This window comes from Chrysemys picta, chromosome 12, assembly GCF_011386835.1.
Source record: "Chrysemys picta bellii isolate R12L10 chromosome 12, ASM1138683v2, whole genome shotgun sequence".
NCBI lineage: Eukaryota > Metazoa > Chordata > Testudines > Emydidae > Chrysemys > Chrysemys picta.
In genome coordinates, this window is record NC_088802.1 from 49,347,332 (window position 1) to 49,368,839 (window position 21,508).

At 41.0% G+C, this 21,508-nt stretch overlaps 1 protein-coding gene across 6 annotated transcripts in view; it reads right to left on the minus strand.

Annotated features, from left to right (window-relative positions):
- Window positions 1-21,188, minus strand: part of TEX2 (testis expressed 2) — a 112,259-nt gene extending 91,071 nt beyond the window's left edge. For 2 of the 6 annotated variants that reach the window (XM_005282897.4, XM_065563598.1), the window contains exon 1: window positions 20,831-21,186. Coding sequence is in view for 1 of the 6 variants with exons in the window: in XM_065563596.1 (XP_065419668.1) it covers window positions 19,754-19,874 (121 nt within the window). In the remaining 5 variants the exon portion in view is untranslated. Of the gene's footprint in view, window positions 1-19,753; window positions 20,200-20,830 lie in introns of those variants that run through there. The other 4 variants (XR_010591890.1, XR_010591889.1, XM_005282896.4 and 1 more) reach the window with 4 other exon arrangements.
- Between the last annotated feature and the right edge of the window lie 320 nt (window positions 21,189-21,508).

The following is a 21,508-nucleotide window of genomic DNA, read 5'->3' on the forward strand; positions in this document are numbered from 1 at the left end:
TCCACAGATTGACTGACTGCATTGTGTGAAAAAAAATACTTTTTTGTTTGTTTTAAACCTGCTATTAATTTCATTTGGTTCTTGTATTATGTGAAGGCATAAATAACAATTTCTTATTTACTTTCTCCACACCAGTCATGATTTTATAGACCTCAATTATATTCCCCCTTAGTCGTTTCTTTTCCAAGCTAAAAAGTCCCAGTCTTATTAAATCTCTCCTCATTCATTCTATTCCCCTAATCATTTTTGTTCCCCTTTTTTGAACCTTTTCCAATTCCAATACATCTTTTTTGAGATGGGGAGACATCTGCACACAGTATTCAAGATATGGGCGTACCATAGATTTATATAGAGGCAATATGATATTTCCGTCTTATTATGTATCCCTTTCTTACTGATTCCCAACATCCTGTTAGCTTTTTTGACTGCGGCTACACATTGAGTGGATGTTTTCAGAGAACTATCCACAATGACGTCAAGATCTTTTTCTTGGGGTCTAAATTAGCAGTTACCACTCATCATTTATATGTATAGTTGGGATTATGTTTTCCAATGTGCATTACACTGAATTTCATCTGCCATTTTGTTGCCCAGATACCCAGTTTTGTGAGATCCTTTTGTAGTTCTTTGCAGTCTTCCTGGGACTTAACTGTCTTGAGCAGATCTTCAGCTGATGTAAACTGTCATAACTCTACTGAAGTCAATGAAGCCATGACAATTTACCCAATTAACACCAGCTGAAGATCTGCCCAAGAATCTTTCTTTTTAAAGACCACACACTTCAGGAAGAGGAGGATTACCTCAGCAGATTTCGATTTTTTAAAAGTGTTCTCCTGGAAAGTAATAAGTAATTCAACATCCTTCCTAATGTTTCTCTCTCTTTTAGCTGAACCTTAATATATACATCAAGGAAAGAAATTAATTTTTAAGGTTAAGTTATTTATATATATTCCTCTTTCTTAAAATACCAAACCTGAGTTCAGGGCACTGTTTCTCTTCTGGAAAGTTACTTCAATTACTACAGGAGAATAGAACCCTGAACTCTGATCCTGGCAGGTAATGCCTTTCACTCCCACTAGAAAGGTGCAGACATAAAAGTATGTGATTTTGCCCAGAGATGAAAAACAAAAGAAAACAAAAACAAAAAACAAAAACAGGTAAGAGCATCTATTTAAAAAAAAAAAAAAAAAGTTCTTAAAAATACCACCTGTAAAATGGGTAAAAATATTCACCACCTTGAGAGGATAGGTTTCAGAGTAGCAGCCGTGTTAGTCTGTATCCGCAAAAAGAACAGGAGTACTTGTGGCACCTTAGCTCTAATAAATTTGTTAGTCTCTAAGGTGCCACAAGTACTCCTGTTCTTCTTGAGAGGATAGTTTGTTGAGCTTCATTAAAGCAGGATTATGTTTCTGTGAAAATGAAAAGCATGAGTATTAAGTAATGAATGTTTGTAATGCTCTTTGATTGTTCAGAAAATTCTGAGATTCATGGATGAAAGGTTCTACAGAAAGTGCAAAGCATTATTCTACTTTAATGAAAGCGGTTTCAAACTATCACCCAAGAGACAAGCAAGATGGGTTGTCCAATAAAGAACAGCTTTTAAACAAAAGGTCAAACAAAATTGCAATGGAAAATAGGGGCACATTTTAAAAGAGAGAATCACCCCTAGTGAGCTTTAGTGCAGGTAACACTGTACTAGAGGCCTCCATAAGTATTTCTAAATTCATACGAAGAACTTCATTTAGTGTTAGCTAAATTTGCTTTGTTCTACTTCAATCACATGTTCCTCAAACACTGTTTTTCTTAGCTTTCCAGCATTGGGTGAACACGTTATTAAAGTAGAACAAAGCAAATTTAGCTAACACTAAATGAAGTTCTTTGTGTAAATTCCCCTAAGTTTTAAAGAAACGGTAAATCAGAGATGAAAAATAAAAAGCAAACATAGTACCTTACAAAGAATGATAACAATATAGCAACTAGAGCTGGGCGTAGAAAGGTAATCCCATTTCACAGAGGATTATGATATTTCAGAATTTAATTTTGTTCAACTTTAGAATGGAAATCGGAAGTCCTGAAGTTGTCTGTGAATGGGAATGGAGCTCTGGCTCCAGGGCAGTTTGCCTGGTGGGCCGCCCCAGAGCTGGGGCCCTTCAAAGCCGTGGGCTGCCAAGGAGCTGTGAACCTGGGAGCCAACTATTCAAATGTGGACCACACTGAAAAATATCCCCTGCAGTAATGGATTTTGACAATACATTTTGAGGGAGAGGTATTGTCTATCTAGTGGATTGACCACAGGAATGGGAGACAGGAACTTCTGATTTCCTGTCCTGGCTCTGATCCCAACTTTCTGAGGATTTACATAGGATAAGACAGTATTTTTACAAAAGGTAGCATAGAGAGGGCAAGTCGTATTTTAAACACATTAACTGGTTGAAGTGAACGTTATGGTCCCCATAGTGTGGACCTTGACCAGCTAACGTTTCTCTTATACACACTTCTATGCTAGTCCAGGCAGGCCCTTACGGGCTTGAGCAAGTCACTTAGCTTGCCTTACTTCCCTAAAATGGGGATGATATTAATGAACCTACCGCACAGGGGCAATATGTGGGATTCGTTAGTGCTTGAAAAGTGTTCTGCAGATGGAGAGAGCTACCAGTATTCGATATTTACTCTAGTACAAAAACAAAATATGAAGAGATTAAACACAAAATGTAGGTATAAACTAAAGTGAAATCTTCTTAGTGATCAGGATGGGGTAAGTACGGTGGTGCGCAGAACTTTATTGCACAGGAGAACGAGTTGTAAAGAACAAACAAACAATCAGCTCCTCTTTAATCTGATGAAAGATTATTTCAAACTTCAGTGGATTAGTCTATGGTTGACAGGGCTGCCTGCATCAGTGATTAAATTAAAGGATGTTGTAAAAGCTTTTTATTTGTTGGTGAAGTGTCCAGTAGAAAAACCAAGAAAGGATAGAATGTCCATTTTGGATTTAAAATTTTAAAAAGCAAAGCCTAACAGTCTCCAAACTGTATTATAACCAGCTTTATTTTATTCAGTTCTGATTCTTGGTCACCAAGGTGAAGCTACCTCTAGGTGAGAATACACAAGTATTTCCCCCTCCCTCCCAAGAGATTTACATAATAGAGCAAAACTCTTAAATTTCAGTTTCACTTTTTAAAAAAAACATACTTACAGATTATACTGAAACAGACTAATCAGTCTAACGCCACCTGCACTTGCTCATAAACCTTTTATTTTATACAAAAATTGTTTTTCTTCCAAAAAGCATGTGCTACTATCCACCTCAAATCTTTTCTTTTTTTCCCTTTTAAAAAAGTAGAATAATTTGCATGCTAAATTACTGCACATGTAGCACTAGCATATTTGCCATATAAAAATATACAATATACAGAGATCAAATTCTGCCCCTATATACTAATCGGCCAACCCCATTAACAATAATGGTTTGCCCACTGAGTAAGCCAGGGCAAAATATAACTCACGATGTCTAACTTTCACAAATTGAAAACTACTAAAAAACTAGGAAAGAGGTCTCCACATACAGGAATAAAGAGAATAGTGTAACGGACATGATTTAAAAGAAAGGGCGTTAACAGCAACAAGAAACTACAAATAAAAATGAGCAGCACTGGATTAGTCACTAACTTTTTACTCTAGGGGACCCAGAGTTCAAATATGAAAGGTCACTGAAAAAAAGCCATGGAACTACAGCTTTGCAAGCCATAACTCAGATTACACCAAACATGGTCTTTGCTCAACAGTTATTCTTAACCACACAAGTGCCCTCAAGTGCCTCCTAAGGAGATTTGCCTCCTTGTCTGTTGTTATTCTTCAGAAGAAGAAGAAAACTATTAACTTACATTTTTTCATATTTTACATTTATAATCATAATTCTGATTTAATGCCATTCAGAGGATTATCAAACTGCAGGATTAGTATTTTAAGGCTCTTTTATATCTGATGACAAGACATATTCCATTCATTTTTTTCAGTTAAACATTTCCAAAAAGGTTGTTCTAAGGGTTTATTTATTTTTGTGAACTAAAAACCACATTTACAGAACCATCTAAAAATCTGTGTGATTAACAATCAGAGAACAGAATTGCACAGGATGCACCCTCCTAGGCAGCGAGGTAGTAATCTAAAAAGAGTTGCTGCTCAATCATTAGAGAAAGACAGTACCAGCCCAGTAGCTTCTTTGTAGGTTAGTGCAATTTGGAATTCACATATTTTACACTATAAACCTATTTTAAGAAATCACAGAGGTAAAGGAGAATGGGGGTGGGAGGAAGAGGCAAGGAGAATCTCTTTGCTCTCAAACTCGAATGAACCAAGGTAAGTGATGGTCAGCTATAACCCATGAGTCAGACACACACAGTGCACCAAATGCCGCTTGTCTGCTCCTCACAAGCACTACCACTGATTAACTATGGCCCACATGCTGCCATCCTCAGTCAAGCAAACTCCCCTTAATTTCAATCCGAGTATCTGCCATCCTCCTTGTAGAAATGCGTCCCTCGATTTGTAACTGTATTTGTCATAGGTGGGTTAAACTTTCATTCACAGTTTGACTGAAAGAAAAGCCAAGGTTGTATTAAATGGGCTATCATCATCCTGGTTCCTACAGTTTTTGTGGGTTTAGCTACACAATACCATGCAGTTCTAACAATCCCACTCCAAACTTGAAGGCCCTGAAAACAGACAAGCAGTAGCTACTGCATCAGTTAACATGGGTCATTGCTGCCAAAGGGTTTATGAATCACAAAAGGTTATTCCTGCCTCACCTGGGGGTGGGGGTGGGGAGGGAGAAAAAACTAAACTGGTCTTCAATAAATGCAAGCCATACATCTCAAGATAGGACAGAGAAAACATAAGCAAACCTGGAGGTCATGTCTTCCTGAGCAAGCGTTCTCAAATTTGTTCCTAGCGCTGACAGTAATTTAACAAGAAATTGTCTAGTGAATACCTTTTCTCCCATTCATTATTGGATGAGCCATGTCTCCTCTCATTCATATCCTTGTGGCAGCTACTGCAATGGCTTACATGAAAAAGTAATTGTAGAAAAGTATTTAATGGATTCTTAGCCTTTTAATGTGATTTGGCAGCTGGAAATGAGAAAAGTCAGCACCATATGACCAGCCAGCTCTCCATGGTCCATGGCCCACAATTTGGGAACCAATGGTCTAGTGGGCCAGGATTTCCCAAGTTCTGGCCCTGGCACCTGATCTACACTACAAAGTTGGTCAACCTAAGTCGATGACTTGCGTCAACCTAGTTGTGCATGTGAGCTAAGGGGCCACCTGCCTTTCTGCTACTTGATTCTTCCCTCGCCATGTAGGGGACAAGAACATTTCCATCCAGGGAATTTCTTTTGAACTATTGTGCTGGAGAGATGGACTTTGCCTTCCCTTCTCATTCTCACGCCCCTCACCCCACTTCAGCAAATGAGGCTCAGAGCTGGTCTACACTTACAGCGCTGCAGCTGCACCATTGCAGCATTTAATGAAGATGCTGCTTATGCCAACAGGAGGGCTTCTCCTGTCAGCGTAGGTACTTCATCTCCCAGATAGGTGACAGCTATGTCAACGGGAGAAGCCTTCCTGTCAACATAGCGCTATCTACGCCAGGGGTTAGGCTGGTATAACAATGTCACTCAGGGGTGCGGAAAATCCATGACGCAGTTATACTGATGTAAGTTGGTAGCGTAGACCAGAGTTCTGCTGCCCAAAACAACAGAGGTGCCAAGATCAGCACAGATCTCAGGAGTATCACAGGTGACAGAAGCATCTGAACAGACACACAATAACCTTTGCTCTCCCTTCCCACGAAGCCAAGCAAAAAGCCACCAATCTAATAACCCTAAAGCAAGGTAGGGCAAAGGATCTTGCAATATAACCAGAGAGGATAAAGCTTTCCATAGCGATCATCTCACCTGTATAGAAAATTATTAACTTAATCTTTAAATCCTTTTAACTCTATGCTAGCCCACAGATAAAGACCTGATTTCTTTTCCCCCCACTGGTGTGTGAAGAGGCACAGAGGAACCAACGGGTAGGAAAACACAATTTAGACTATCATGTTCCAGTTAGTGTGCCAAAGAGGGCACAAATTCTGATCTGATGCCCCTAATAACTATATCAATGTCTATGGGGTTACATTGAGAAATGAGTGGGGAGCCAGCACACACTTTGGCTCTACTTTAAAGCAGCGAATTGTTAGATCACCTAAAAATAGCATTCAAACTAGGACTTTGACAACAAATTAAGGATGACCAGCCAGGAAAGAACACCAACAAAAACTCCAATAAAAAAATCAATACATATTTACGGCCTAGGTAAATTAACAAGATATAAGGAAGTGTATGATCATGCAGATGTATCCCTCCAGCTGTGCTAGAAAGTCTGAGGCTATGGCTACACTGAGGCTTTTAGCAACACGGCTGTGCGGCTACAGCCATGATGCTAAATGGCACACAGCGTAGCTGCTGTTTGTCAGAGAGCTCTCCTGCTGACAAAAATCTTCCAACCCACACAAGCAGCAGCGGCTTTGTCGGCAGGACAGCGCTCCTGCTGACAAAGCGCTGTTCACACTGGCGCTTTTGGTTGGTAAAACTTCTCGTTCAGGGGGGTGTTTTTTGTTGTTTTTTTGTTTTTAAACACCTCTGAATGACAAACGTTTTGCCGACTAAGTGCCAGTGTAGACAAACCCCAAGTTTCTTAATGTAGGGATGGCTCTTCCAAGCGCATTCTTATGCAAAACTTGCAGTCACTCACGCAATAAGGACCAAAGAGGTCCATCAGTGGGCCTTCTTGTCTGAGGATTACTCACACGAGTAAGGGTTTGCAAGCGCTGGCCTTTAAATATAACCCAGTAGCAAATCATTAGTATTCTACTCTTAAACAATATATCTATTTCCAAGTAATGTTCCTTTAGTTTTTAATTCAAAAATGTGGAACATACAATTCTCAGCCTAGATTACTATAAACTCGCAAAAATATGTAAAACTCAAAACTACGGGTAACTAACCATTTTGAAACATTAAAAATGCTAAACAGCACAATTAAAAACAGGATCTCTCTATGGGGCACTCCTTACTGTTGCTCATCACAACATATAGTTTTAAGACAGGAATTATACTTAAAAAAAAAAAAAAAAAAAAAAAAAAAACTGTTACAGACATGATTAGGGACAGATACTAAAATAATTCCAAAAATAATTTGTTGCTTAGGTCAGAAATCTGAAATTTTCTGGTCCATTGTCATATGCCTATATTATACAAGTTTTCAGTGCTGGTTTTAAATGAGGATGTTGCTCCAAACAAGGAAGATAAAGCCAGCCCTGTGGAGGACCCAAATAAAGTATGACAGTTTAACAAGAAAATTAAATTTATGGTAAAAAAAATTCAAGAGTCTAAATCTCACTGAAAGCAAATCTGATCAGGGAGCCGGTCTTATTTAGTGGGTTCGTAAATGCATATTGAATAGTACTTCACAAACAATGTGAAACCAAAATATGAACTTGGGATTTAGACAACATTCCAGACATTAAACTGATTTAGCTGTACTTATGATTCCTAATCTTTTGTATTGGTAGTATTAGAATTGTTAATTGGTCCTGGTTGCAGGTCAGGGCTAACATTCAGCTGCTACCTGAGGTTAGGTTTTATAGTTGAGGATTTTCACTAGTCTAAATTAAATGCTAATGAAATCAGCAGCACAATTTGACCAGTCCTATTCAGTTTTTAGGTGTCATCGGGGGAAGTTGTTAAACAAACCTAGATTGGTAGGTAGGTCTATGATCTCCATCACTATAATATGAGTGCTGTGGTTCACACCTTAGTATAAACTAAGCCAGGGGAGAGAACAAGATGCTGAAGAGGAAGCTCAGGGGAACTGGTAGATATTGAACCAGTCTTCAGCACTTACTTTGCCTAAAGATTAAAGTTCTCTATTGTCAAACACTCTCCACTATCAGCAAATGTGGTGGGATGTTGAAATTAAGAAACAATGCCTATTCATGAAAAACTGCTGCCTTGCCTATCACCCAGAAAATGACATTTCTTCTTTAGGAACCAAGAAAACACATGACATTTAACACCTCCCCACCCCAGTATCCTAAGTAAGGTGGCAGGAAGTGGTAGCAAACTGTCAGAGACAAAGAAAAAGTAGCCACTATGATCAATATGCCTTGTACTGTAATGTTTGCTAGTTTTAGCATCCCTCCATTGGGCCCCAAGTAATGTGACTAATGTTAAATTCCTTTCATTTACTGAGAATGTTTTTATTTGTATCTTAGTATTAAGTTTATTTTGTTTCAATAATCTGCCCAAATTCCATAGTTATTTGTTTTATTAATTCTGAGATAGGAATCTTTTATATGCTCAAATCAAAATAAAACATTAGGACTGTAATACTTTTGGGAGAGAATCTTGTATATAAGAGTGGTGCAAGCACTTTGTGGACCAAAGAGATTGTGGGCTCCACTCTTAAGAGACACCACTAAGAAACCAAAGAGCACAGGGCTGAAGCAACTGTAACAATTGGAGTCATTACAAAGGCAGTACATTTTTTACACAGTGCATAATTAGCCCATGGAACTCCTTGTCACTAGACAGCATTGAGGCCAAGAGCTCAGTAGGATTCAGAGAAGGACTGGACGCATATAGATAAACACATCCATATTTACTGTAGATAGCAATTTTAAAAAAATGCAAATAAAAACGAAATGTTTCAGTGTATAAACCCAACTGCTAGCCAACAGGAATTAGCAAGAAACTTTCCTGTGGGCAGATTATTCCACTATAGGGTTTCATGCACCTTCCTCTAAAGACAGATGCTGGCCACTGTCAAAGACAGGATACTAGACAAGATGGACCAATACTCAGAACTGGTATGAATTTCTGTGTTCCGTTTGTGTACGTCAACTTCATGTTTTAAGCAAGGCGTGGGGTAATAGCCTTAGGACAGTGTTATATTAGGAGATATTACAGTTCAGTAATAGGCTGGGGCACTTGCATAATAACCCCTAATTCCAAAAACATTTTTGTATACTGCGTGTTTATTGAAAAGGCAACATGGTGAGGCTGATTATAGAGTATCTACCAGGTGCTGAGCAGGCTGAAATCAGCTGGAACGGAGGGTGCAGCACAAGATTTTAATACAATCAACACAGTAAACCACAGCAGCTAGCTCTGTGCATTTGAAGGATTGAACAAATGCAGCTTTGCTATCCACTTGGAATAAATCGGTTCAAATTATGAAAGACTAGCAGGCACTATATTGCTCATGACCTGACTGGCAGAAATCCCCATAGTCAAGATGACAATTATTGTTGGACTGATAAAAATCACCCTCCCACTGTTCCCCTTTCTCAATGGCCAGAACACTGGTGACATCCCACGCGGAGTTTCACATCATATGTAATTACAGCGGCTCCAAGAAAAAAATTTCAATGGTAAGGAGAGGGGAAGCTATGTTTTCTTTCCTGCAACTGTTGCTCTCTTTTCTCAGCTACATGATCCATCTCAGCATGGGTCTTCTCCATTACAAAGCAGGGTCAGGAAGTTAAAGGGAAAATTAAAATCAAAGCTCATTGAAGGGTTTAAATAAATTAGATACTTACTGGAATTTTCAGCACTCACCAAAAGTACTCTTGCCCCTCAGGTGAAGAGGTGGCTTCCAATGGGCAATAATGCTTGGAGCCACATAGCCAACCATTTTATGCACCCATTACCTCCTCCCTCAACTCAGAGGGCAATTGTTTTCCACTGTATGTCCTGGCTCCAGTCAAATACATATAAGGTACAAACATATAGTGAAACAGATCTAGATCCCCTTATTTTACTAGAAAATGGACCTAAGTCAGCATAGAGAGCTACTATCCAATCCTCCCAAATCAAATCATTCCTCTAGGCTGCTACATTAAGAAGATGCTCATATTCTGAATTCTGACTGGCTACATATGGAGCTGTAAAACGTGTAGGCAGATTTCATTTTGCAAATGTTAATCAACCTAATGGTCTCCATGACCCCACAGAGGACAACTATACAATTGAAAATAAAAGATCGTAGGTGGGAATATGTATCCTACTTCCCTGTTTGTCTGCAGCAGTCACAGTGCTAATAATGTATTAAAATCACTGTTCTACTATCTAAGATCAGCTACCACGTATGCAAGTTTCCTGTTTCCCCTTCATGGCCAATATTTTATAACTAGTCTAACTTGAGACTGAACCTGCAAAGCCTTACTTGCACCAACAGTCCTTACTCATATGATTAGCCACATTGACTCATTGGCAGCCAATTACCTTGGGTCCAATCCTGAGAAGTACTGAGCCTTCAACTCTCATTCAAGTTAGTGGCACATTTGGCACTCAGGACTATGTAAGATCACGCCTCTCGTACATCTGCCTGTAAAGTGCCATGAAGATCTACAGTGCAGGAAAAATAATCAGTATTACAAGAAACTGGGTCAAACCTAGGGCCTCAGCTACTTGATAGCTTTCATCCGATCTAATACATCCTACTGGTTTTCTTCCCCTACCCCCAGTAGAAATACTATGTAATTAAAAGCAGTGCTGAGAAAACATTAGTTATTTTATGTCTTGATTTGCCTGGCAATAAGTTAAAGAACAGCAAAAGCCACCAGATGGACTCCAAAGGGCAATATAAAATAATTGTCTTAGATCTACATCCTGCCTTGTTCAATTACTCTATGTATATTATGCAGGTCATTCAGACTTTGATACATATTGCCATGTATGCAATCTACCATAAAATGTTCTAATGTAGAGCTCATAAAAATTACTCTAGTTGGTAGATGTGCTGTTAAAGCTATCTACTCATACATCTCTATGTACCAGGGGTGTGGTTGTTTCTATAAGACTATTAATTGCTGAGCCAAACTGGGGGTGGGGGGGGGGGGGATGTGCACAGGTGGCAGCAACAGTTGCCTTGCAGCACCAGATAACACAGCAGCACTGACTGAAATCTGAGGATGTCATCCATTATTGTCAGGTCTCTTCAACAAAGTCCCATTTCCAACAAAACAAGAAGGGAAGTGAATAACTCCCCCTCCTCCTCCCCCCCCCCCTTTTTTTTTTTTTAGGGGGAAGGGAGACTGCTCATGGAATACAGTAACTTTCACCTCATATCCGTCCATCACAAGTCAATAGTGACTAAAAGTGTAGTGTAGGCGATGGAACAGCCGTCCTAAATATAATAACTACGTTTCCATACAGTTCTTAATAGATAGTGTCCATGTCACAAGAGTGACCACAACTGACATCAGTCCTTCATCGCAGCCTCAACAGCATGAGATGTGAATGGACCATGCAGACTGAACTACCTACTCATTGCTAAAAGTGGTCTTGCTAGGTCACCAATAGGCATTTTGCCTAGAAGGTGTGGAAAGAAAGGTTGCAGTGCCACTACCAGTGTTGATCCACAGAATGGGTACCAGAGAACTTGAAAGGGCTGTCAAATCACACACAGTATATTCACTAATTATAATCACTATGGAATCTAGTCACAAGAAGAAGTAAAAAAGAAGTACCAGGGAGAGAATAAAAGCCAAGGTCACTGGCCAGAAGTAAAGTAAAGTAAAGTAGCATTCAAGATACAGGGGTTTACTCACTGTTAACATTCCTACAGTTAAGCGTCTGTTGGCATTTCCATTACAAGCCCAGATCAGGTTCCAGAGTTGTATAACTTAGACATTTAAAAAAAAAAAAAAAAAAGTCTGCCCCAGGCTGAAAGTTGGCATACAATGTCTCAGAGGAGCACAGATTTTTTAGGGGTTGTTGTTTTATTTCTTAAGTATTAATTTAGCTCTGCACATTTTAAAGGCATAGAATGGCAGAAATAACAGAAGTTCTTACAGTTAAATACTGTTTCTGCTCTTATAAATGTGGCATTTTAAAAAATAGTACAGGGGTCGGCAACGTTCAGCACATGGCTCGCCAGGGTAAGCACCCTGGCGGGCCGGGCCAGTTTATTTACCTGCTGACGTGGCAGGTTCGGCCGATCGCGGCCCCCACTGGCCGCAGTTCGCCATCCCAGGCCAATGGGGGCGGCGGGAAGCCGCGGCCAGCGCATCCCTCACCCGCGCCGCTTCCCGCCGCCCCCATTGGCCCGGGAAAGTGAACTGCGGCCAGTGGGGGCCACGATCGGCCGAACCTGACGCGTCAGCAGGTAAATAAACTGGCCCGGCCTGCTAGGGTGCTTACCCTGGCGAGCCGCGTGCCAAACGTTGCCGAACCCTTAAATAGTATTTTCAGGCAATTAATGTATATGGCCCCGATGCAAAGAATTGCTGTGCATGGTACGTTAGCGTGCTTATAACATTCTATGAGTCACTAAGCACTTTGCAGAACTAGGCCTATTGTCACCAAAAAGCAATGAGCAATAAATGACAATCACTTTGCACGCAGAGCTAGTCCTTTTCCTCTAAGTATCTTTCTTGTGATGCTTTGGAAATTATGCATACAATAGCTGCACTGTTTTAATATATATTCACAAAATATAGTATAATGGTACTGCAGGGACAGCTAGGGTATTTGTTCAGGATGTCTATTAAAGACACAATGAAACCTTTATTAATAAATATTTTATTCAATTCACAGCTACCGAAGGATTAATATTCAATCATAGGACTATTTCCCTTTCATCCCCATTTTTTTTTAAAATATTTCAATCCTAGTTATGAAGTCATAAAGTTAAAAAAAAAAAGTGAAAAGGACACCCAAAGAGCTATGGAAATTCAGTGCAAGAACTGCAAAGCTCTTTACAAAGATTAGCTTATCAGGTCTAACAACCCAGCTATGAAGACAGCAAGAGATAGGTAAGGATCATTACATCCACCACTGAAATGCATTTACTCCTGAGGTGGAACACAAGCAACACTATGCAACAGAGTTGGGACAGAAAGTGAAGAACACCAGTCAATTGAAATTGCAGGGGGACATTAAGGAGGCAAAATGGAATTACCTGACCTAGAATGTGGCCAGGCCACTGTGGGCTAGAAGTGCTCCACTTAAAATAAAGTTCGTATGGTGGCAGTGGTATGGGTTTTTTGTTTTGTTTTTAAAAGGACTCAATTGTCTGGACTTTGGCTTTAGATCTCAGCCAGAGGATGAATTCTTCAATCTTTAAAATCACAGAGATATGTGTTGGTGTTCAGAGGGGTTTCTAAAGAGTGGACAATCGTATATATTATATACTGCAAATCCTAGGCAGAAAAGGGTGAAAAAGGAGTAAACCCAAACCCAGCTTACAACTTTCATACTATCTGGTTTCAGTATTACATATGAAATATTCTTTTATCAAACTAGCACCATTCCAAGGATGTAAGTATATTTTCCCCCAAAGCATAATTCTTTCATATGGCCGCCAAAACATGGACTTTTTAATTCCCCAATATTAATTCCCATTTCTGAATCATAACAGAACAAAAACTACATTATTGCATTACATTATTAATTTCACACCATGAATGATAGGCTACATTTATGAAAGTTATAGTACGTTGGATGCAAGGGGCTAGAAGTACAATTTCAAAGCACTTCACAAACATGAATCAGATCTCAACAATTCTGCCAAGACGGTGTGAAACATAATTTAAACTAAGGAAACTTGCCCCAACTCTGGAGACAGGCCTAAAATAGATCCCAGTTATCTTGATTCCTAGTCCTCTGCAGCCACATTTTAATGGGGTCACCAGGGCTCACTTAGACTTACTGGGGCCCAGGGACAAAGCCAAGCCTGAGGGCTTCAGTCCTGGGTAGCAGGGCTAAGGTTACAGGCCCCCTGCCTGGGGCTGAAGCCCTTGGGCTTTGGCCCCTCGACCTGGGGCAGTGGGGCTTTGGCTTTCCGTTCCCCCTCCCCCACCCCAGGTGGCAGGACTTGGGCAGGCTCAGGCTTCAGTCCCCCTTCCTAGAGTCCTGTAATAATTTTTGTTATCAGAAGGAGCAATTAATTTTGAGAACCTCTGATCTATACCACCCTTCTGGGCTTTAAGGGAAAAATGCCAATGTTTGTTATATTTTATTATCTGTCCTTCAGAGTCACCTCTTCTCATCTAAAACACTGACTCAGAGCAGTATATTGGCCTGTACTTTTTGCAGCAAAACAATATTTTAAAAGAATTAAGGTGCAATAGAGAGAAAGAATGGTCTTGCAGTTAACATATAGGGATGGGAGTTGGGAGATCCAGGAGGGGAAGAAATTGAGGCTTAAATTGCCCTCTTTTCCCAATCTCATTCTCCTACCTCCTCCAAGGTATTAATGACAAACTCAAACCAGACCTCTAGATCTGATCTGACTACCACCAGACTTGCAGCAAGTTTAGATTTCAACTCTGCAGGTTAGGGACCATCTCTGCAAACTACATGCAAGACTGGCACTATTCATCCCTTCACAAGAAATTATTCAACCATCCAGCCCCATTTTGTTCCCAAATAATTTTCTGCTGTATTTCAGACTTTTCAGTATCTTCTGGTTGGGAGAAGACTGAATATGGTCCAGCAATAATCCATTTAAGACATTTTTCAAAACCAACCTCTGACTTTGGGTATCTCAAGTTTTGAGCACCCAACTTGGGACACTTGGACTTCATTTTCAGGGTGCTGACCACGAGCAACTTCAATTAAAGTAAATGGGAGTGCACATGCTAAGTAACTGTTAAAAGGAGGCCACAAAGCATCAGATTAGACATCCAATATAAGCAGACACTTCTGGAAAATTCAGGTGTTATCCTCTAACAGCCTCACTCTACAGCACCAAACTGAAGAGGAAGAAGACACTCCTTAATTATTTCGCTAAACAATAAGACACGTAAATATGGTACTATGAAAATGATCTGATACAATCTGTCACACCATGCCAGGCATACTTCGATTTTGTCAGAAAATTTTTGCTGCATTAGAATGCTCAGAATTTATTGGAACTCAATGCTAACATAAAGTAGCTCTGTGTCAGAGACTGCAATATGGCTTTGGCTCTTCTGGGAGAACTTAAGCATAACCTCCAGTAATTACTTTCACCTGCCAGACAACAATACATTTTTTTGCCAGTTGGATTTTATTGTTAAATATTAAAGAAACTAAAACGTTTTTTGCATATGTACATTACCATCTGTAACATACAGCATAGGAAAAAATGAGCATTATGAACTTATAATTAGCATTTAATATTGTGATGTTTATATTGAAAAGCAAAAAAAAAACCCAAAATCTTTAATAAAAAAATATGTTTGCAGAGAAGGGAAAGTTTCTTCCGTCTCTCGGGTGACTGACAGCCCATCCTGACAATCACTCTCTTTCCCTCGCTCCTGGCTGTCCAAGAGCTTCATCTCATCACATACTTACAGTATGCAAGATGTTGCCCCATTTGCTTTCAACTCTATTCTAAGAACAAGGGATTTAGAAAAAGAGGCATATAAGGATATGGAAAGTTGCTAACTCCTGTTTTAATCAAATATATTGAGAGAGGGGAGGGTAAAAAAGCCTGTGGTTGTTTCTCTAGCAGCTTTGATTTAAGGATCACAAGCAGATAAAGTTAAGTCTCACAACATTCCATGTATTATTATTGCCATGAGCAAGCTAAGGCATAGAAAGATTAAGTAACTTGGGCTCCTCTGACCTTCAAATGTTCCCGTTCCTAAACTAACCACTATGCCACAGTCTTACACTGGAATGGGATCTTAACCAATACAATCAAAAAGTTTCCTAACTGTATTGGTAAGAGCTTCGCTTTAAACCAGCATTGTTTTGGGTTGTCTGAATATCTAATTAATTATAGAGATAAACCTTCTGCTTTAAACCTATTGACTGTGCTAAGTTAACGGTAGAGGCTTCCACGAAAACAAGGGGATACGTTCAGTGGTACTTCAGCACTTTCCTGAATCAGGGTCTTTATTATATAAACACTTGAAAGTTTTCATGTTTACCTCTCTATCTGAAAACTGAAATAGTTAATTCTGTTCTACAGTCATGTGGTGGAAAATTAATCCTATTGCTCTCAATAAGCAAGCTACTATAGTCAACAAACACAGCATCACTTAAATAAATTCGATATTTCTTTACTACCCAATAAAAACTAATATAATGTAGAAAGGAAGGAGGAAAACAGGTACAATACAGTGACCAAACCGGTAGCTTAACAAGTCTAAAATGCAGGTTTGTTTGAAGCAGATTGATGATACAAAACCAGACTCAAATTCCAAGAGAATTAACTAATCATTTCATCCTACTGAGGTAGTTAGTACTAGGTGATTTATTAAATGTGGGATTTTTCTACTAAGGATTTAAAAACCAGTGTTAAAAGTATTCTTTGTCATTGCAGAGATTATTGCACTCTCCACTCCAGAGATGCCTACATCTCAATGGTGCCAGGTTTAGGTACATATAAATGCTACAGGATGAAAGGTGCTTATTAATGTAATTTCCTGTCTGCACACACACAAAATAATACAGTGTTAAACTGAAGTGATCAAATCAAGTGACTGTTTTCAGGGGGCATAAGTGAAAGTTTAAGCAAAAGAAACCACAGGTTTAATATGCAGCTGAAAATTTTAAATCTGAAAAGGCCAGATAGATTAAGGCCATGATTAGTGCCATATAAATATCAAAGGAGATAAATTTACAGTTGTCATTTCTCCGTCAGAACATTGTCATTTTGCATTCTATATCCAACTGGTGGCAACACGAATAAGGTCAGCTGAACATACAGAGTTGCAAATCTGGGATCGCCAAACACTACTAAGAGTTATACTAGATCAAGGTTTAGACTTTCATAGGAAGAATCTCTCACTACCTACAGGGGTAGAGCCAACCCTGCCCTCTTACTTCCTTCATCTGCCCTCTGAATTACAAAGCCTAACACTCCTGACCTGCAGTATATTCAGCTTCTTCCTAACATTTTCCATAAAATCCTTCTGCATTTCCATCCTTTAGTCTTGTCTTTCCTGCTGAATACGCAAAGTAGAAATCATTCCCTCCTAGAACAGTGTATACATACAAGGGGGTCACTGAACTAAGTTATTTTTACTGTACCCCTCTATTCCTACATTATTCTATTCACCTCTCTCATCAATATACTGTCCTGCCTGAAGCACCACGTGATGCTCTACAGCTTTTAAGAAGAAAAATATTTTGGATCATACCATCTTCTGCTCAAGGATATCAGAGTGCTTGAGAGGCATCCATTAATTAAGCTGGCAAACAACCATCATTATTTCATCTGTGGGAAAATGGAGGTGCTGAGATTTGAGTGACTTGCAAACTCATTGGCAGCAGGGCCAAAAGTAGAACCCACATCTCCTGACTCCCAGTCTTTTAACCACTAAACTATGCCTCAATAATAAAGTAATTTTGCATGCAGAGCTAGTCCTTTTCCTCCCCAGGCCTGCTCCTCCAACTACTTCATCATATTTAAAATCCCACTAGGCCTCAGTTCCATTTTTACCTAGCTGTATCATATTAAGAACTATAACAGAATGAAGTTTGGTCCTTCAACCTCTGTAGGATATGTCTGCACTCTAAATCTAACACACACCACCTCAAACACATGGGGGCAGAGACTATCTTCTTCTATGCTTGCTCATCACAGCTCACAACCGGCCCTCAGTAAGTCTCACACAGCTCCAAGTTGTTGGCTTTCTGGGCATGCGGCAAGACTTTACCTCTTTTCCCAGATTTCACCTAAGGGGTTGAATGAGTGGAGAGGTGAGAGCTGGAGTCCAGATGGATTGACAGTCAGTTATTGATTATCAGGAGGGTTTTAGCATATAATGTTTATAAATCTAGAGCAGGGACAAGGGAACACAATTACACTTTTCCCTGATCATTGCCTTTTTCAGTAGACTAATATGTTGCTACATATTTCTCCTGATGTTATGTTCTCTTCACTGTCTACCTCCCTTCATTTGTTCCATATTGCTCTCTTCAAATTTTAGTAAAGCCCCTAACCCACCTTACTGCCATGTAACATATCAAATATTTCGGTCCATAACTGTATAAATTGCCTGTCTCACTTCATACTCATTACATCTTTTTATCTACATCATCCCACAGCTATCTAAACAGTTGTGTAGAGAAAACTAAATATTCTCTAGTAGCATTTGAAATTCAAACACTGATATGATAAAAATCTGAATATGAAACTAACTATAAAAGTGACTTCTTTAGCCAAAAGAAATAAAATAAATAAAGATCATTAATGTGTATTTTTAAAATTCTTTCATTTTTAATATTCTAAGGTACTTGTATTATGTCGTAAAAGTTTGTTTTTACCTATTGTAGTTAACAGTGTTCATTAAATATTCCCCCATATTCTCTATATATGTTAAAGAATATGTTTACTTTGCACCTGAAATGTCAAATTTAATTATACGATTCGGATGAGAATAGTTCTTGGCCCACGACAAGAGCCAAGTAATAATACTACTATGATTTTTTTAACTTGACAGAAAGAGGCAGATTTAAGTCGCCAATCAGAACGATTCAGACCACTACCTCCATAGAAGCCAATTGAGGGGTCACCCAAATGGATCAGCTTGCAGAATAAGGTCTTAAGTCAATCAAAACATGTAACCCCCCCTCATATATTATGGTATATCACAACAAACACTTAAAGGCTGACTTCTTTATTCCACAAAACCTTAACTTTACTTTCTTCTGCTGAAATTAAAATGTTTATACTTCTCAAATACTCTATTTTTAAGAGCGATCAAGTACTCACTCTAAAAATAATCTGAAGTTACACAAATATTTTCACTTTTTAAAGTACATAACATTTTTCTAAATTCCAGTTAATGTTATAACTTATTGTATAAAACAAACCAGTGACATTGTGTGGCTATTTTGGTTTTTTAAGCCACACAAACAAGATCGTGAAATTGGTATGTATGGAGACAAACAAGTATGACAAAGCAAACAGGAAGATAGGTTTTATGGATTGGGATTTTCAAAGGTGATTAAGAGAGCTAGGCACTCAATTCCAAGAAGTGGGCTGTAGTCCACGAAAGCTTATGCTCTAATAAATTTGTTAGTCTCTAAGGTGCCACAAGTACTCCTGTTCTTCTAATTCCAACTGAATTTCAATGGGAGCTGGGCACCAAGCTACCGCAAGCCTTTCTGAATCCAAGCCACGGTTCAGAACACATTTGTGGATCAGGTATACGCTAGCAAGAAGTTTACACTAAACATTTAAAGGGAACTTTGTTATTTATTTATATATATATATAAAGTTGCAAAACCCAATTTTAGTGCCAACTAGAATAATTTCCTGGGATTTAAACACTGAACGTCAATGGAGGAACACTAACATAGCGGTTCTGAGAATTAATTGCAGGAGAACCAGAAGGCGCAATGGACAAAGCCCACTTTTACTGAACAGAGTAAAGCACTAAAGCAAAAAAAAAAAAAAAATCAATACTGAAGAGTAAATTAATTTTTTTCCAAAGTTTCAACAATTATTATTTGAAGGTTATTAACAGTAGAGGCCAGGAAACTTGTTTTTAAGATAGGATAGTTTTTAAGATTTAAACAGTGTTCCTGTCAGGTTACATATCCACTGAATACTAGTATCAGACTAGATTCCAATTTCAGTTACATTGGTGTGTAAAACAGGAATAACTCCACTAACTTCTGAATCTGAACTGATCAGAATCCAACCTAATCGAAAAAAAATGGCAATCCGGATATATCTGACCACAGCCGCGCATTGCTCACCTGAAGGCAACCATCCAACCCCTCTTACTATTAAGTGGAAAACAAAACAAAAACGTGATAAAGCACCATTCGCTAAGTCTGCTTTCAGCTGTGGCATACAGGCACGCAGCGTACGTGACATTAAGTACAGACCAACGTAATCTATATCGGGATGAAAACTGGCTGTTCTTCAAGTACTCTCTCCTGTTGCGGCTGGGGCTGTTCCCTGCATCGCAGGCTGGCTACCTGTGAGCTTCAGCTACTACAAGCTACAGAGACAGACATGAGACAGCCTTCCTCCCAACTCCGCTGCTGCAATCAATATGCGTGTCTCCTACAGGAACAAGGGGACAGATAACCTAGAGCGATGGATTAGGCGGCCTCATGGCAAAAGGGGGATTTTGACGGGAAGGTCACTCCTCCAACTGCCACCCCCCTCAACCACGTTAAAGTTCCCTTGACAGACAGATCTCTAGACACCCAGCCCAGACCCTTACAACAATCCTGACAGTGACCCCCCCACCCCACTAAAAATCCTTCCACCCAGAGTCCCCTACACCCTAGGGAAACCCAGAGCCCCAATACAAGCTCTGTTATCCAGACTCCCCCATCCTCTCCCCCAAATAAACACCCTGGCGCCGAGCCCCCTGCTACCCCAGTCATCACCCTGTCACCCCACCGCTGCCCAGAGCCCCGACACCCCAGTCATCGGGGGGGGGCTCTGTCACCCTGTCACCCCACCGCTGCCAGAGCCCCGACACCCCAGTCATCACCCTGTCACCCCACCGCTGCCAGATCCCCGACACCCCAATCATCGGGGGGGGGCTCTGTCACCCTGTCACCCCACCGCTGCCAGAGCCCCGACACCCCAGTCATCGGGGGGGGGCTCTGTCACCCTGTCACCCCACCGCTGCCAGATCCCCGACACCCCAGTCATCGGGGGGGGCTGTCACCCTGTCACCCCACCGCTGCCAGATCCCTGTCAGCCCAATAAACACGTTGCTGCCCAGAGCCCCCCTCGCCCAACCCTGCCATGTGCCGCCCCGGAGGCGCAGCTGCGTATCCTCCCCTGCGTAGGCCCAGCCTGGCTACAGTTACCTCCGAGGCCGGAGGTCTCCTCCTCGGCCAGTCCCGGAGCCTGCGGGAGGCTGCCGGGCTCCAGCGCCTCAGCCGGGGCTCTGCAGCAGGCGCTCCCGCCCGGCAGGCTGTAGCTGTGGGAGCGGGAAGGAGGGCGGTAGAGAGCCCAGTCCGGGGCGGGGGACGGGGGCCAGCCCTGCCCCTCTTACCTTAGCGCCGGCTCATGGTACTGCTCTGCCCGGGGTGTGGGTGGCTCCAGCGTCGCCCTGCCCGGTCCCTCGCTGCCAGGCCAGCCCCGAGTCCCGGCGGCGGCAGGAGCAGGGGGGTGGTGGCAGAGCTGCCTGACGCGACGCGGCCAATCCGGGCTTGGCGGTGGGCTGGGCCTACCGCGGCAATTAGCTTGGCTGTTAAAGGCACAGGGACGCGGCGCGGGGCGCTCCCGCCGGACGGGGGGCCCAGTGTATGGGGGTGTGGAGCGGAGCTGGGCTCCAGTGTATGGGGGGGCTGCGTTCCAGTGTAGTGGGGTGGATGGGGGAGCTTGGATCCAGTGTAGTGAGGCGGATGGGGAAGGGAGCTTGGATCCAGTATAGTGAGGTGTATGGGGGAGGGCTTGGATCCAGTGTGGTGGGGTGTATGGGGGAGGGCTTGGATCCAGTGTAGTGGGGGATATGGGGGGGGTTGGATCCAGTGTAGTGGGGC